Below are 16,796 nucleotides of genomic sequence, written 5' to 3'. Positions count from 1 at the left end.
AAAGAGTACATATTAATTGATTGCTGTGATCCTTTTCTATTGATCCTTTTGTTTTTCTTCACTCATAAATAAATTTAGCCACCGTGCAGAAAATCATCTGAATAAATTACGAACCACGAAAATCATGAGCTAGGTTCCATTCCAACTCCAATGATTGAATGATAATTTTTCTTTTTTACTCCAATCATGGTCCCAAAGTTCACGTCCCGGTCACATCCTTACGTGACTAAACCATGAACCAAAAATGACATAATAATTATTATTTTTCATCATTATGGAAGCAACTAATCCGTGCTTAATCCAAACCTAACTCATGCAATTATTAATTGCGCATTTTGAGTTGCACACGGCAGTGGGCAGTTGAATATATATATTGGAATTTTTAAGATTTCATGCATCATGATCTCTATTGTTGCCACATATTTCCTTTTCTCAATATTTTTAAACGGAATCAGTTTCTTAATTATTTGTCAGTAGCACCGCCACATAATTCAATTTTTGACTCGTAGTTCGAAATCATGCGCTCATCACGAAGCCCACTATTTTAGGATTGAATAATTAATCGCAGGAGTCATGATAAAGTACATTATTGAATTTAGTCTATATGTGGCTATATAAATATTCAATCGTGCCTGTTTCATTGATTTCAATTTTTTTTCAAGGAAAAGATAAATACCTCGATCATCGATAACAGTTCTATATATTTGTTAAACATATTAGTTAATTAGGACAATGCATATGTGCGTTGATTATTGAAGTTCTGATTTGAAGTTTCAACCGTTTGGTGGGGAAGATTGGGTTGACTTTTCGGTGCTTAGAAGAGATCGAAGATTCCTTGTTTGGCTTAGAAGGAAGGCCTTCAACCAATCGACAATTTTATGGACTCATTAATATGTCTTTAACACATGCACGTCATGGTTATACGCTGAACAAAAAAAAAGTCATGTTTTTTCAAGAATCTACCTCAAATTGGATTTCATCTTAATAAGTTTAGCTTATATTTTGCTAAAAAATACGCTTCCAATTTCTAAATCAAAATGGATTGACACTATATCTTAGCCATTCCATTGAATATCGACATACATTAAAAAACTTTTTCTCGTTTATCTATAAAAAAGGAAAATGAACGAGCGTAGGAAAAAGTTCCTTCTGTACCGGTTTGTCCTTCAATTTCATTTCGTGACAAGAGTTATGGACCTAATTATAAGAAAAGGGAAAAATGATTTACTTAAATCTTAACCTTAATATTTTAAGTTTCTTAAAAATTAACCAATTAGGGGAAAAATAAATGGTAGATTTAGAAAATGAAACAAAAGACGTAGAAACAAAATTAATTAAATAAAATGGTGAATTTAGAAAATGAAAGAAAAACACGGAAACAAAATTAATTAAATAAAATGGTAGATTTGGAAAATGAAAAGAAAAAAAACAGAAAACAAAATTAAGTAGTTCACCCACCACATGAGGTCCCTAAACTTCTAGGGGCCAAATCGAATAATGGCATTAATTCAAATTCGAACCTGTGTCGTTTCTCTCGTCAAAACCCACTTTTTCTTTACTGTCCCTTTCACTTTGGTCCCCCAGCACCCTGCCAAATTATTTATGTTAAAAAAATATATATAGTGAATGAAAGAGTATGTAGTGTAGTGTAATATGGAGCATACTTTCATTTAATAATTAAGAGATTTCAAATTTGATACTTGTTGTGAAATTATTCGTGCCTATTTATTAGATATTATGATTTATATTTCATTGTCCTTTAACTATGGACTTTCTTGTACCATAATATCTATATGTATATCTATCTATATCTATATATCTATCTATGTAATCGAAAGTATTTTGAAAGTTCTTGCAAAGAGTACGCTCGTTTTTCATACTCTTGAGTTTCTCTTTTATTATTTTAAAAAATGTGAATAAATTAATGTAAATATAGACACTATTTAATCAAGAAGTAAGTAATATAATAGCAATAATATAAAATAATAATATGATATGATATAATACAATATAATATCGTATCGTATCACGTATGATATTATAAAACTTGAATAAGTTAATAATATTATTGATCAAATACATCAATATAATGGTATAATAAGGGTCGGTCAAATAATACGTCATTTATTTTTAATAAGGGTATTGAATTGTGAAAATTTTTAAATACTTTATAATGATTGTATTAAATTGAAGTAAAATTTAACCATGAAGCAAGCAATTTCCCATCATATCTACTGTGCATGATTTTATTTGTTAGTTTCCCTATGCATTGCACGGATAACCCTACTAGTTTTATATATATACTTTGTCATCCCGGTTAAAATGATCCAAATAATTCCATCTATACCCGAGCATTAAGGTGTTAAGGAAGATAAGCGGGACAGATCCAGCATTTCGATTTGTGAGGGTGAGAGAGTCGTGAGACCTTACATCTTAGAGAGACAAATAATAAGATAATCTTTCCAAATTAGGGGCGAATATAAGAAATTTAATCAAAATTCAAAAAATTATATGTAAATTTTCTTAAGCTGTGAAAATTTTAGGGGATGGAGATGGCCACCACCAGTCTCTCTCGGTCCATTTCTGAAGATAAAAGTATAATTACGATATCACTGTAACATTTATTTATGTATTTTTTAGATGTTACGTACTGTCAAGGAAAAATGTTTAAGAAGATTGAACATATTTCTGTGAGATTTTGTTACCACTGCTAGAATGCTGCACAGTGTACCGATGACCCTGATCTGAAGTGCAATCACAAAGTTTTTCTTGACCCGTTCAACCATGTTCAATTTCATTTTTTCTAGGCAAAGAGCTCGACCCGGTTTACGACTATATTTAGTTTCACCAGGTTCTTTATTTACGTCTTGAAATAGTTAAAAGTACACTTCTAGCAATTCAAAGTGAGAAAATCAGTCGTGATAGTGGATAAATACATATGTCAAACAAAAACGCAAATTCAGTCTTAAAAGAGAGGATTATACGTTCATAGGAACTTTTTGTAGTCGATAATAATCAATAACTATGATTAATTCGAATAAAGGACTAACTGCAAAACGCCAATTCGCGGAATATTAAACGGATTGAGAATGGATTTTGCCCCTTTCTTTCCAATGTATTTAGACCAAACAATGAACCAAAAATTGGGTCCCATTTCCACGTTTACTCAAGGCCTCTGTCTCTGTCAAGAGGCAATGGAAACATGGTACTTTCCTTGTCAGACTCTGATTTGGTCTTGGATCGTATTAATCCATTCATGCAGCTTCTGGCCTGTTGCTAGGAAATATTCGTAAGGCCATGCCCTTAGGCCTTATCCCTTCTTACAACAAATTCACAATCAAATATTGTTAGGCCCTCGAATTTTATGTTTTCCTAATTCGATCCTTGGACTACCTCTTTATTTATCAATACGTCAAAATTAATATTAGACATTTGCATGAACTAGCTTCTGGCAGCTGTATTTGAGAGGACAAAGGATATGATGGATCAATTATAATGAAAAACAAGCCATCATCATGTGCATTTGACGAACTAAACAGTTTATGAATTTCAACTGTAGATCATGTTTTCGCATTCGACTCTCACAAAAACGGAGTGATCCGCTTGAGAAACAACGAGTTGACAAAACCTGAGCATATATTTTATCTATTTAAGCACGGATTATGAAACATCGTTGGATTTATGCGACCGGCCTTTTCTAGAGATATTCCCTTCAAGACACCGATAGCCAATTATTTCTGAGCCATCACCAGATACGTATATGCGCGATTGTCGGATTTGAACTGATCCATCGATCATCTATCCCAGATAGGATAGGTTGGATGACACCTTGGAGATTAACATCAAACTACAATTGTATGATCGGAAGAGGGACGCAGCCATCATTTATGTATCAATCCTGTTGTCAGACATTGACATGTTTCTAGTTAATTTCATTGCATGCAAAAGGACACTGATGTGTTACTTATTTATCGATTCCGCCGACATATTAAAGGGATAAGCCTTATCAATGCCATCATATTGTCCTAGTCATAAGGAGGGCTGCCCAATTGTTTTGCTTATCTAAAAATTAAAGCTCCTGTTTCAATCTGCAGAGTATGCAACTTGAGAAAAAGGAATTAAACATTTGGCCCCACAGAGAAAGTTCGGGGGAAATGACACTTTGGTTTAACAAAAGCTAAGTTCGATTTTCAAATTATCAGGCCAATTGTATATGAGATGAACCGTTGTCGGATCGGATATGTAGATGTGACAGATGTCTATATGCGGAAATTCATGGGACGACTGAACTCGTTTTCGCGTGGCATAACTACGAACAATTCGGTTGTTATCCGTATAAAACGGATAGACGGTAAAACACCCAAGGGAAAGAAGTCCGGCTGTAGCATAACTGATTTATATATGTTCAAATGCTCAAGAGTCATCCCTTTCTTTTTCTATTGGAATTCTTTTTTTTAAATACACATGTATATACATACATATATATATATATATATATATATATGTGCGTGTGCGTGTGTGTGTTCGGATTGCCACATAACGAATGAAACCAGTGGACGTACAAGAGCCATGTATCTGCAATTCTTCCTGTTTGGCTTCGAAAAATTTTTGAACTAAATTTTTTTAGAACTAAATTTTTTTAAAACTAATAATTATTTATTTACTTTTTCTGAATATAAAAATAATAATTAGTGGTTGGTTCTTCTTCGACGGTCCATTTATTAGAAGATATATATGAGTTCTATGTTCGTGGCTGCCATTTCATTCACATTGCAAGCAGGCATCCTTTTAATTATCTGAACTGCCCTCATCCGTGTCCGAGGATTCCCGTGGTTTATATCCATCACAAATAAGCCTTTAAGATAAGCGAGTAAAGTGCCTCCAGTTACCATAAATTTTCTCAACCGTTTGTCTAACGCGTTTGCCCGGGCTTTGGCCGTCCCGGGTATGCTGGTTTATACGTGGTGTAGTAGGTTTCATGAAGACTTGAAAAGCGATTTTGGAACTTCAGTCATTTATTTGCAAATATAAACATTCTACTTATTATCGATGAAGGATCATCGGTGCATAGCTTCTCACGGGTAGCTGTATCATGGTGGAATTTCATTGTTGTGCATACTATGGTCCTATAAATCGGAGCAATCACTGAGAATGGTGTATGTGCTTGTTTGCACTAAAAAAGAAGTCAATTGTATGTTCAAAGACAAGTGGTTTTTGATGGTCATTGCAGTCTAAGAATCGGTAATATCCGTCGTGATAACTTAATTTTTGACATGTCTATGAACTCGATAATACTACCGATTCGATTATAATACTAAACACGAATTATGAGCTCTCCTCCAAGCCTCGTCGGGTTTGTTTACACCAGCAAGTTTTTCTTCGTCACGGGCCTGCAGCAGCCTGCTCCTTCGGTTTGAGGAGTCCGACAAGAACTTATGCTCATGTCTGCTTCCCTTCAATTGGGCTACAGTTAGAGATCGTTGGGCCTTAAGTTCGGCCCGGCCAAAAGCTCATAACGCGCCCACGTCATCGACAGTATTGCAGCTCTACTGCTCGATCGCTCGCTCGCTCGGGAGTGTTCGTCGTCTTCATCGGCCAGCTGCAATTAGGGTTAGTTGCTTCTCCCAATTCGTTGTTCTGACACTGAAACCCCGGAGACGGTGCCCTTTACCTCGAAGTCCGCAGCTTCAGTTAGCTCAAACTCCATTTATTGTCCTTCCGGTAACGCAACCATGAGCCGCTACGACAGCCGGTCCGGCGACCCCACTTCGTACCGTGACCGGAGAAGGTACGATGATACTGAAGTTCAATTCTGGGCTTTTATACTGGCCTTCGCTTTCGCGAGCCTTAATGAGCTTAATTTCGAGGTGGATTAGAGTTATGAGTGCTTCGGTTGCTCGGAAGCTTGCAAAGGCTAGTCTTTCCTTTTCAAATATGCAACTTATAGAACTTTGTCAACAGCCGAATGTTTCGGGCGTAAAAATATGAATATTTGAGTTGCTAATAAATCTTAGTATGAATATTTGAATAATCTCAGCAGCTTGACGCCCGAATTGATTTTGTTGAACTACAATGTTACGTGAGAGGCTGAAATTTGTCTTTGATTCTTGTAAATTCCTCGTCCATCGCTCATGCAAAGGCATTCTGAATGCTACGAATCTTATGAGTGACTGGTTCCAAGGCTGAACTCACTTGAGATACTGGGCTCCTTTATTTAGGCAATGGGCATGGAAGTCATTTCGTGATAGAGAATTTATATATTAGTTTGTTGTCACCTAGAGATTGCGAAGTGGTTGCACCTGAACATTTATGGTGCCGTTGGTTATACAATCTAGATGGAGTTCAATCTACCGCGTATTATTTTAGCAGCAGTTCTTCAGTTCGGTAATGTCAAATGAGTACATTGATTTGTTTATGGTTAAAGCATGAGAAGTGGCCTCCCTACACTTTATCAAATAAAGTTTCCATGCTTTCAGAATTAAGAGTTGCCTTTTCAATGTCGACGGTTTGGCTTTATTCATCATCATTGGCTACGTACACAGCTTATGCTGTTGTCTTCTGGGTGATTGCGTTTGTTCAGTGACTCTGGATTTGGTGGAGCATCAAGTTATAGTGCTCCGGTCCGGTCATCAGCAGGAAGGAGGGAATATGACGGTGTCGAGTCACCAAAGCGGACGAATTTGGATGGCCTGCCTCCGTTCGAGAAGAACTTCTATATAGAATCACCGTCAGTGGCTGCAATGTCTGAGAGGGAGGTTGAGGAGTACCGGAATCGAAGGGAAATTACAGTTGAAGGTCGTGATATTCCAAAGCCTGTTAAAAGTTTTGAAGATGTGGGTTTTCCTGGTAATTGGTGCTCAAATTGAAACCAATGTGGCTATTTTTCCTCACTGTGAAGTGTCATTTAATATTTCTTTCTTGTAGTCGTGACATTAAAATAATGCTTTCTTGCAGAATATGTTCTGCAAGAAATTGAAAAAGCTGGATTTGTTGAACCAACTCCCATTCAAGCCCAAGGATGGCCCATGGCTCTTAAGGGTCGAGACCTTGTTGGAATTGCTGAAACAGGCTCAGGGAAAACACTCGCTTACCTTTTGCCTGCCATTGTTCATGTTAATGCACAGCCTATTCTAGGTGAACGTCCTACTTCCTCAGAATATATTAGTGTCTCAATTATATGGATGTGGATCTGATATATCTTCTTTTATTTTCTCAGCTCCTGGAGATGGCCCTATTGTATTAGTTTTAGCTCCAACTCGCGAGCTTGCTGTTCAGATACAGCAAGAAGCTACTAAGTTTGGTGCATCATCACGGATAAAGAACACATGCATTTATGGTGGGGTTCCAAAGGGACCTCAAGTACGTGATCTCCAGAAAGGTAGGTGGCGATTAGATTAAAGATAAGTATGCTGATCTGAAGAGGCAGGACTTTCAAAAAGTATGCATCCTTTGGTAATAGAATTTAAATGTCTCCTTTTGTGCTGTCTCTCTGTATAGCATTCCTTTTGCTGATGCAATTTCATATCATGCACAGGTGTGGAAATCGTTATTGCCACCCCAGGAAGGCTTATAGATATGTTGGAGTCTCATCATACAAATCTGCGAAGGGTAACTTATCTTGTGTTGGATGAGGCAGATCGGATGCTAGACATGGGATTTGATCCGCAAATACGGAAAATTGTAAATCAGGTCTGTGTTTTCTGATGGATTTAGAAACAATTTTCCTTCAACCCTGTTGCTCTCATCAGACTTCCTTTCTTGATGTTATGGAAGAGAACAATCTGTGAAATCCCTAAGGAATACACACACACACACACACACACACATATTGTCACTAAAAATAAAATAAAAATATACATATATATATGGTGTCATATAATTTCAATCTGCCTTTAGTTGTGTTACTGGCACACACTTGAGTCAAAAGTTATATGACCTTCCTGAGAGATTACTTTCCTCTTCTCGCTGCAGTTTTGTAATATAATATTATTGTCATTGCTGGTCTTCATTGCAGATTCGCCCAGATCGCCAAACTTTGTATTGGAGTGCTACTTGGCCTAAGGAGGTGGAACAGTTGGCTAGGCAGTTCCTTTACAATCCATATAAGGTGAGACTCCTTAAATCCCTAGAAATTATTATATTGGGTGGGCAAGTCTCTTCAGCATCGTGTAAGCTCTGTTCAATGGAGATTGTTATGTCCTCTTACTCTGTTTTTATGGGCTGTCAGGTGTCTTTCCTTCTTCCTCATAGAAGACAACATGGATCGATTTTGCTGAACATAATATGCGGATTCTTGTAAAGTCTATTAATTCCCTGGAATTTTGGCAGGTGATAATAGGGTCTCCAGACTTGAAGGCTAACCATGCGATTCGGCAGATTGTCGAAATTGTATCTGAAAGTCAAAAATACAAGAAGTGCGCTTCATTGCATATGTTGATCTGGTTCTATCACAATTACATTACATTGATTTATAGTTGAGGTAAACCTTTGAATCTTTGTCTTAATATTCAGACTGGTCGATTTGCTAGAAGACATAATGGATGGTAGCAGATTACTTATATTTTTGGATACGAAGAAAGGGTGTGATCAGATCACTCGGCAGCTCCGCATGGACGGATGGCCTGCTCTTTCTATCCATGGGGATAAAAGTCAGGCAGAAAGAGATTGGGTCCTCTCAGAATTTAAAGCAGGGAAGAGCCCTATAATGACTGCAACAGATGTTGCAGCCCGTGGTTTAGGTTTGTGTTTCACACCTCTTTGGAAAGTGGAAATGACTTGGGACCTTGATCTTTGTTCATTTTTCTTTTTAGTATATGAATAATAATGTCATGCCATCATGTTAACCCTGGGGTGCATTTCATGACAGATGTGAAGGACATAAAATATGTGATCAATTATGACTTTCCTGGTTCCCTGGAGGACTACGTCCACAGAATAGGTCGAACAGGAAGGGCTGGGGCAAAAGGGACAGCATACACTTTCTTCACTGCTGCAAATGCTAGATTTGCTAAGGATCTGATAAACATCCTCGAAGAAGCTGGGCAGAAGGTCAGCCCCGAACTGGCAGCTATGGGGCGTGGAGCTCCTCCCCCTCCAGGTTCGTGTAATTTAAAGCTCTCTCTCTTCTCACGCTTGGAATGCACAGATATATAATGGAATATAGCCATATTAAAGGGTCCAATTTTATTGGGAAATTTCTTTACTTTTCATTTTTATTCTGGCGTGTGCCCAACTCAACCTTCGAGTGTTTCATGTGGGATTTGATCCTTCCTGAGTGCTTACCTAAGTGATGCATCATGCTGTGTTATGGACTGTATGTATATTTGTTTGCCATATGGATCTGAGCGTCTGCTAAACCACCATTAATGACCAGGTCAAGGTGGTTTCCGAGACCGTGGAAGGGGCTACGGCGGTCGTTCTTGGAACTGATTAGAGCCCTCGATAAATGGGGAAGGAAGGTGGCTGCAAATTATAGGAACTCTTGACTTCACCCTCGTAATTGAGGATCTTGTATTAACATATAACTCCTTTTTGCCATTTGCCTTATCATTTGGGAAGTTAGGTTCAGTCCTCTTTCTTTGTATCGGCATCTTTTGACTTTTGTAGTTGCATTTAGGATTTGATTGTGTAATTCTTTTTGGTTGATGGTTTAAGGTATATATATATGCACATATGTTTCGAAGCAGCGGCATCAAAGGTTTGATGTACATTTCGTGCTCCCTTTGCTAAGGTAATGCTTTACTGGAATATAATTTCGGTCGAACAGGAATAGTCAGTCATGATATCTGAGAAGTGATGCGTGCCAACATAGGTCCATTCTGATTCGGAACGAGTCATGTAGTTCCATCATGATTGGAGCATATGTCGGACGTTCGGTCATGGGTTTGGTCACTCAACTGTCAATTTCAGGCTTGGCTTGGGTCTCTCCGTCCGCTAGGGGTGTAAGCATAAAAATCGAACAATTCGAGGCCTGAAAAAATTTGAAAATCGAATAACTGCTTACTAATTTGGGCTGTTTCCATTTTTCATGGGGTTGGGTGTCGGGTTCAAAGAAAGAAACTCAACGTGGCCCATCCAACGCAAATATGTGTACATATATATATATATAAAATATTTAAATTAATAAAAAAGGAAAGACGTAAATTTCTTGCTTTTGACAGCGTAGAATTTGAGCCTCTTTCTCTTTTAGTTTAGGGTGTTGATTTATTTCATTTTAATGACGACTAAGATTTGAATTTGGCTTTGTCTTGTGTCAATTGCTGAATCAATTTGAGATTTTGATGCATTACACTTGGACATTTTCGATTACTTTCGATCATTGTATTGTGAGTAAATGTGTCATTGTGTTAAGCTGTTACATTATATATTAGAGATTTCTTTCCCCCTTGAAAAGTTGGATTAACCCGAACCCAACCCGAAAACTGGATCATATAATGGATGGTATATATATACTCTATTTGGCTCTTGGGCGGATTTTATGCTTGGAAAATCCGACTCGAAAAGATTCGAGATCCGACATTTTTGCGCAAAAACCGACCTGACCGTATACACATCTAGTCCACTAAAATAAAATGATAATCTCATCTCTCGCCCTACCACACCGGTCCGGGCCTGGACTGGCTCTGAAGAGTTCGGGCTCCAATTCGGTCCAGCCGGATAGGACCGACTCGAAAAGCAGTTAGGCGAGAAAGACCTTCTAAAACGACACCGTTAAACCTCATCGAGTTGCAACTGCTGCTGCTGCTTCGTCATCACGGGGAAGGAGCCACGCCTACCTGCGAATTTCTCAGGCAGTCTTTTGTTGAGAGCTCCTCCGCAAGAAAACCTCTCCTCTCCTCTTCTTGTTCTCTCGGGAAGCTGCTCGATCGAGTTCGATAGTGTTCTCTCCGTCGTCTCTAATCCTTCTTCTGATCAGGTAATACAACTCTGTTCTTCATTGCCAGCCGCTCTATACGTAATTTATGCGTATATGCGTTGTTCTGTTCTGCGTCCGGAGCTTTCCTTATCATGGCCCCTCCCGTTCGTTTGGATTTATGGAGTGTTAAAGCAAGAAATCCAGCTCAATAACTTGCGTTTTTAGCTGACAATGGCAATATTTTGAGATACTGAATGAATACTTAATTCTTATTTAACTATGAGGACTTAAAGGTCACATCACAGTTTATAGCATAACTCTCTTGCAGTTCACTCGGCATAGTTTATCTAAGCTGGGATGTTATCAGCGTCTTTTAGCTTTTTTCCTGGGCAAGTGTTGATTAGAAAGATCGACCCTTGAATTTGCTGGGTTGGATAGATAGATGTAGTTATTTAGCGTGTTTTCAGTCAACGGGCTTTCGGGGATTCGGTGGCTTTAAATTTGTTTACAAAATTGTGCAGGCTGACATGGCGGGAAGAAACCGCGTGCCTCGTGAGTTAATGAACAACCGCCGGGGTTACCCTCCTGAGGGACCTTATGTTCGTGGGCCGACTTTGCATCGGCCGCCCCCACCCACAGCGTTGTTGGAGGAGGAGCTTGACATACAGCATGCCGAACTTCAGAGGCTTTTGGCTGATAATCATCGATTGGTTGATGATCGGATTGCTCTTCAGCGAGAGCTTGGGGGGGCTAAGGAGGAAATTCATCGCATGAATCTTGTTATTGGTGATCTTCGGGCGGATCAGGAAATGCAGTCGAGGGATCTCATTGATAAGGGCTTGAAGCTGGAGGCTGATCTTCGTACCGCTGAACCTTTGAAGAAGGAGGTGATACAACTCCGTGGGGAAACTCAGGAACTCAATAAACTTAGGCAAGATCTCTCCAGGCAGATTCAGACATTGACCCGAGATATTGCTAGATTGAAGAATGAAAATCAGCAAATTCCACTTCTAAGAGCTGAGATTGATGGCTTGAACCAGGAGCTCATGCATACTAGGTTTTGTTTTCTTGTTTCCCTTTCTCTCTAACCTTGCTCTTGTGCCCTTCTTTGAGATTGCATCTGGCTTGTCGTTTGTAGGTCTGCTATTGAGTTTGAGAAGAAGGATAATGTTGAGCTGATGGAGCAGAGACAGGCGATGGAGAAAAATTTGGTTACTATGGCACGGGAAGTTGAAAAGTTGCGTGCAGAACTAGCTGCTGGTGATTCCAGAATGTGGGGCACTGGTAATCCCCCTACTTCTCCATGTAAATAAGTACAGTGATTTCCTGCTTCGCACATGAACTGCACGACTTATTTTCTACTTTGGCACCTTTCCATCTCTAGAAAATGAATTAAATCTGATAGTATAGAATGTAGCTATTGATCTCATGTTGTTTATTTTACATATTTGCAATAATCTCAACTGGTCTTTGGCGTTGCTAGGCGTGCAATATGGAATGAATTTCAACAGTGCAGATGGGGGCTTCTCCGCTCCTTATGGAGATAGTTATGGTGTTCAAACGGTATGTCAGAAACTGTGTCGGAGCAAGTCCCATTTGGATGTGTAGGTTGTTTATCTATATTCTCTTTCTTGTGTTGCATAGGGTGGTAAGAGCAATGGCCCTCATTATGGTTCAAGTTCTGCTTTCCGTGGAGGAGCTGATAAGACTCGCTTTAATCGGCGTTGAAACATGTTTGGATAAACTCCTGAGGAACTTACAGCTGCTGTTCATTTCAAGCGGTGGATTCGTCCATATTCGCGTGCAACAACAGTAGTAATTATCTTACAGCTTTGTTTGTCTCCCTTAACTTTTTAATTGGAATATTTACTGTGATGATGCAATTCCTGAAAAGCTAGAGAAGTGTTATTCTTCAAAAACTTGCTATTATGTGCATGTCTCCTATAATGGTTTAATTCTCTACGCTATTGTGATGTTGATTCTTCATACTACATTTTGCACTCTGTGGGGGTGGTCCTGTTACATGGGCGATTGTGGAATTAATTTATATATCAAAAGATGCAAAGTTTTAATTGGCGACTTTGGCAATGCTTTTTTGAGTCATTGCTGTTCAGTTGACTAATTGAATGTGGTGAAAAATAATATTTTGTGGAAATTCCTTTGGGCTGTAATCCTGGATGGATCTGCTATTTTCAAACAAGAACATAATTTTAGGTCGGATTGATTTAGAACAAGAGTTATTCATATGGAGCTACTATACATAATAAAAGAAATTCTCTTTTAGTCAACTGCTTTCAGCAGTGAGTGGCTTCACCTTGGAGGTAGATGAAGTAAATATTTAGGCTCTTATGGCAACTATTGATTAGCAGTTTTGCTTTAATCATGTCTTTGTTTGCTATGTATGTTAGGTGTATATATTGTGAAGCTGTAGAATTTTTAGGTACAGCTGTTCATTGCAATATATCTGAGGTGGGATGTTTCTTTTTTGAATTTTGCTGCTTTGTTTTTTATTTTCTTTTTTTATATTGAGATTATAGTGTAGCTGTGATGTAAAACCTTCTATATATTTGCTGTGAGGTTCATCCTCTGATGTTCTTTAGTGAAAGTGTTTGCATTAGATTAGCAATATATAATTTGTTTACCCACTGATTGTCTATATATGGACAAGAATGGTGTCTTCCAGGTTCCTAGGAATATTTATAGTTTTAAGGCACCCCTGTGAAGAATGTGGTTCATGCTGGTGGGCAGAAGGTCAGATCAATTGCACGGTAACTGGGCATTCAGTTTGAATGCTCTGGAGCTTGCTACCGCTCATGTTTAGTTAGAGAAGCTTGGTGGGAATTTAGTTCCAGCTGGTGAGCGGTTGTAAATTGGACATGTAATTTCTAATAATATACCTCACTGCCATGAAGTTAGATGATCTGCTACTGGGAAATAGATAGAATATAGGACTCCTATGGCTATTATGGGTCCTGTTTTTGGTCATTGGAGAAGTTCCGGTAAGATTATCCCTGGTTAGGATGTGGATGTTTCTCTAATATCTGATGGGGAAGAAGGAAAGAGGAGAAGTGGATTAGATCTGCTCTATCCAATGATGGTAGTGAATACAGTGAGTTTCTGAATCATTTAGGGCACAGCATACATTCACTTGCTCCTCTTAAATGTGGGAATCTGTATCATCGCCGAAGCTAAATACAGCCCGGAGGAGTTATTTCTATTCAACCCAAAAGTACTGGAAATCCCATTTACCCAATTATAATGTCCAGGAAAGATCCCTTCATGCAACTCACACTTTGGCAGCAAGATAGTGTTCCATCACTCTGCTCATTGATGAAGCTTCTTACACGCATATTATCTGCGACATGCAACGGGAGTTGGTTATTGTGCTTTGCAGATGAGAGAGATGCTGATCCAATTTCCATAGGCAAGTATTCTGACTCTGCTCGGTTGGTCTCACAGATCCAAACCTTCCGTGAGCTAATCCCGTTTACCCAATTACAGTGTCCAGGAAAGGTCCCTTCAGGGATTTCACACTTTGGCAGCAAGATTGTGTTCCATCATTCTGCTCATTGATGAAGCTTTTTACACTGCTTCAGCATATTATCTGCGACATGCAACGGGAGTTGGTTAATGTGCTTTGCAGATGAGAGGGATGCTGATCCCATTTCCATAGGCAAGTGTTCTGACTCTGCTCTGTTGGTCTTACAGATCCAAACCTTCTGTGAGCTAATCTGGCTGAACTTTTAGTTAAAGTCATTTCCATATGATGCTGCTCTTTGGTTGCATCAGCTGTTAAGTTGACTGCCTTAACTTCTATATAATTACTGTAGGAGAAGTAGGAAACATGCTCATATTCCTGCTACTTTAGTGTATTAACATGGCTACCTGAAACGCATGCTGCAGCAATTGTAGAAACTATTGAGTTCCAAAGGAAGTAGCTCTTTTTGCCCTTCATGGATTACTTTATATCTCATAGGTGGAAATTTTTAAGCAATGGGAAGTTGGTCCTCATATTCTTGGAGGCTGGGGATTTTAATGAAGGAAATACGTATAAGATGGATTGCAGTTACATAACCCGACACTACATGATGCCGCAATAATAAAGAGCGTGTATTTTTCTTCTAGCTATCTAATACTATAGGTGATTGCTTCCAGCGAGATATCTTTTGACCAGGGTCATGCCTGTGGCAACATCTGGACTCTGTCAAGAATAGGATGGAATCATTCTGGTTTGCACAGTTATTAAGTAATCAAATAAGTGAATGTCTTATGGTTTTCTTTTGTCTGAGATATCAAGAAGGTCGTCTGAGGTCTTAGAATTAGACTTGGCGCTTGGTTGGCAGTGAAGGCTGGTTTTAATTTGCATACACATGGAGTTTTCAAAACGTTTCAGCATTATTAATTATATATTGATTAATTACAAAAATTCATTTAAGATTCTTTCATCGTCACCTTTACTGCCTTGTTACATAACCCTCCAAGTGAGAAATTTTTGTGCACATGGGTTAGAATCTAGACTGGCGTGCTGTAATACGAGCTTGAAATTTGACTATCAGATTCTGCTTGCTGGTTGCCCTGGTTATCTGTGAAGTCTAAAGGTGAAAAGATCACAGATGTGTTTAGATTAGTGGAGCTCCTTTCAAAAACCTGATCCTGTGAGGATGGAATATACTTGTGTTGGTCAGCTTGGACTCAAACTAGTGGTCCCCAAGAAGGTATTGATGATAGTGCATCCTCTGGAGATGGATATCTCAAGTGTGCAAGGAGTGCATCTTATGTTATGTTGAGGTGATGTTACACAATGTAAGGTAGATAATAGATAGCCTCCTCTATTTTCCAGCCTCTGTAAGTTTTATTGAAGAGTACCGACATTGTCTTTGGATAAAGAGTTCTCTAATGACTTCACCTAGAGACTGCCACGATCAATGGAAAGGTGATACCTTGGGATTTTAGTGTTTCCATTTAGTACTACATGAGGATGGCTCGAAGTTTTATGGACCTTCCCTACATTCTGGAGCTTTTACAAGGCAGAGGTTGAATTATTGTAGCATGGGAATGTTGGTGCTTTAGGCTTCTTTGATGGCAAGCTGAAGGATTGTGCTATTTATTGAACTGGGGCATGCAATAATTAATAGAAATGGCTATTTATTGTTTTCTCTGAGTTGTGTCTTTCTTTTCCTTTTTTCTTGGTCAATCATTATGAAATTCTGACAAACTTTTCAATTTCTGACTCCCTTGCAAGCTGATGTAGTTTCCGATTCAGTTTGATACTTGCAGTTACGTACCCTTGCTGGCTGGTATTTATTCTTTCTGACAAAGAGGCTGACTAATTAAGTCACTGATATCTACCAACTGCAATTTCTTTTGTGGTGCAGATGTGGGGCTGCTTTTGGGCTATAAGGCTGAAGCTGGTTCGGAGAAGAACGTCAGGTACATGATCGGCTATGCAGAAACCGAAAAACATTTATGTATGTCTACAATTTGTATCATTTTTGGGGCAGGATTTGTGGTGAAATTAGTGCTTAAAACTCATGTTTCTTAGATTAATTCTGATCTGGATGGTTTGATATGATATGCTATCAGTTACAATCCTCTCTTCCTTAACTTTAGGTATAGTTATTTAGTTATATTTATTTTGGTTTCTCAGCCTAGATCCACTGTAAGTACAGAGTGACTAGTGAAAGACTTTCTTATTTCTTATATTGATTGCCAAGGTGAATAATTTCAACTTGCGAGAATGATGTCTAATGTTTTGAATGTGCACCGGTGGTTGTTTGATGGGTCGATATATAATTGGTTTTGAGAACATAGACATTGGGAGAGAGAATCGTATGTCGGATCAGCCACACACCTCTATTTATATACTTTACTGTGGTAATTACACAAAGAATAGAAAGTAAAGACTATTTACATTTAAGTTGCTAATCTATTAACTTCTATA

General features: G+C 38.5%; 2 protein-coding genes across 5 annotated transcripts; both read left to right on the top strand.

The window, feature by feature from the left end:
• Positions 1-5,542: 5,542 nt before the first annotated feature.
• LOC116201711 (DEAD-box ATP-dependent RNA helicase 20) lies at positions 5,543-9,685 on the top strand. Of its 2 annotated transcripts, none has more exons than XM_031533090.1 (10): positions 5,543-5,788; positions 6,581-6,795; positions 6,955-7,134; positions 7,217-7,378; positions 7,535-7,689; positions 8,015-8,107; positions 8,329-8,414; positions 8,512-8,738; positions 8,867-9,097; positions 9,374-9,685. In XM_031533090.1, the coding sequence occupies exons 1-10, from the start codon at positions 5,733-5,735 to the stop codon at positions 9,427-9,429; spliced, it is 1,461 nt and encodes a 486-aa protein (XP_031388950.1). In that variant the 5' UTR covers positions 5,543-5,732; the 3' UTR covers positions 9,430-9,685. The 2 variants fall into 2 exon arrangements, with proteins under 2 accessions (XP_031388950.1, XP_031388949.1); XM_031533089.1 differs by having other exon boundaries at positions 5,544-5,788; positions 6,581-6,846.
• A 1,058-nt stretch (positions 9,686-10,743) lies between these two features.
• LOC116201727 (protein FLX-like 3) lies at positions 10,744-16,555 on the top strand. 3 transcript variants are annotated; one of them, XR_004155925.1, is made up of 6 exons: positions 10,744-10,915; positions 11,377-11,912; positions 11,994-12,139; positions 12,339-12,418; positions 12,500-12,670; positions 16,231-16,555. XR_004155925.1 is itself a non-coding variant. In XM_031533116.1 (5 exons), exons 2-5 carry the CDS (start codon positions 11,383-11,385, stop codon positions 12,581-12,583), a joined length of 840 nt encoding a protein of 279 aa, XP_031388976.1. In that variant the 5' UTR covers positions 10,744-10,915; positions 11,377-11,382; the 3' UTR covers positions 12,584-12,927. The 3 variants fall into 3 exon arrangements, 1 of the variants encoding a protein (XP_031388976.1); XR_004155926.1 differs by lacking the exon at positions 16,231-16,555 and adding an exon at positions 14,122-14,278; XM_031533116.1 differs by lacking the exon at positions 16,231-16,555 and having other exon boundaries at positions 12,500-12,927.
• The last annotated feature ends 241 nt before the right edge of the window (positions 16,556-16,796 follow it).

Source organism: Punica granatum, chromosome 3, assembly GCF_007655135.1.
Source record: "Punica granatum isolate Tunisia-2019 chromosome 3, ASM765513v2, whole genome shotgun sequence".
Lineage (NCBI taxonomy): Eukaryota > Viridiplantae > Streptophyta > Magnoliopsida > Myrtales > Lythraceae > Punica > Punica granatum.
This window is presented reverse-complemented; position numbering and strand designations above follow the sequence as displayed.

Excerpts from the sequence above, each read along its gene's own strand:
- LOC116201711 (XM_031533089.1), top strand. The coding sequence starts at position 5,733 with ATGAGCCGCTACGACAGCCGGTCCGGCGACCCCACTTCGTACCGTGAC. Across the intron at positions 7,135-7,216 it reads TAATGCACAGCCTATTCTAG|CTCCTGGAGATGGCCCTATT; the intron begins GTGAACGTCCTA and ends TTATTTTCTCAG. Across the intron at positions 8,108-8,328 it reads TCCTTTACAATCCATATAAG|GTGATAATAGGGTCTCCAGA; the intron begins GTGAGACTCCTT and ends GAATTTTGGCAG.
- LOC116201727 (XM_031533116.1), top strand. The coding sequence starts at position 11,383 with ATGGCGGGAAGAAACCGCGTGCCTCGTGAGTTAATGAACAACCGCCGG. Across the intron at positions 11,913-11,993 it reads CAGGAGCTCATGCATACTAG|GTCTGCTATTGAGTTTGAGA; the intron begins GTTTTGTTTTCT and ends TGTCGTTTGTAG. Across the intron at positions 12,140-12,338 it reads TTCCAGAATGTGGGGCACTG|GCGTGCAATATGGAATGAAT; the intron begins GTAATCCCCCTA and ends TGGCGTTGCTAG.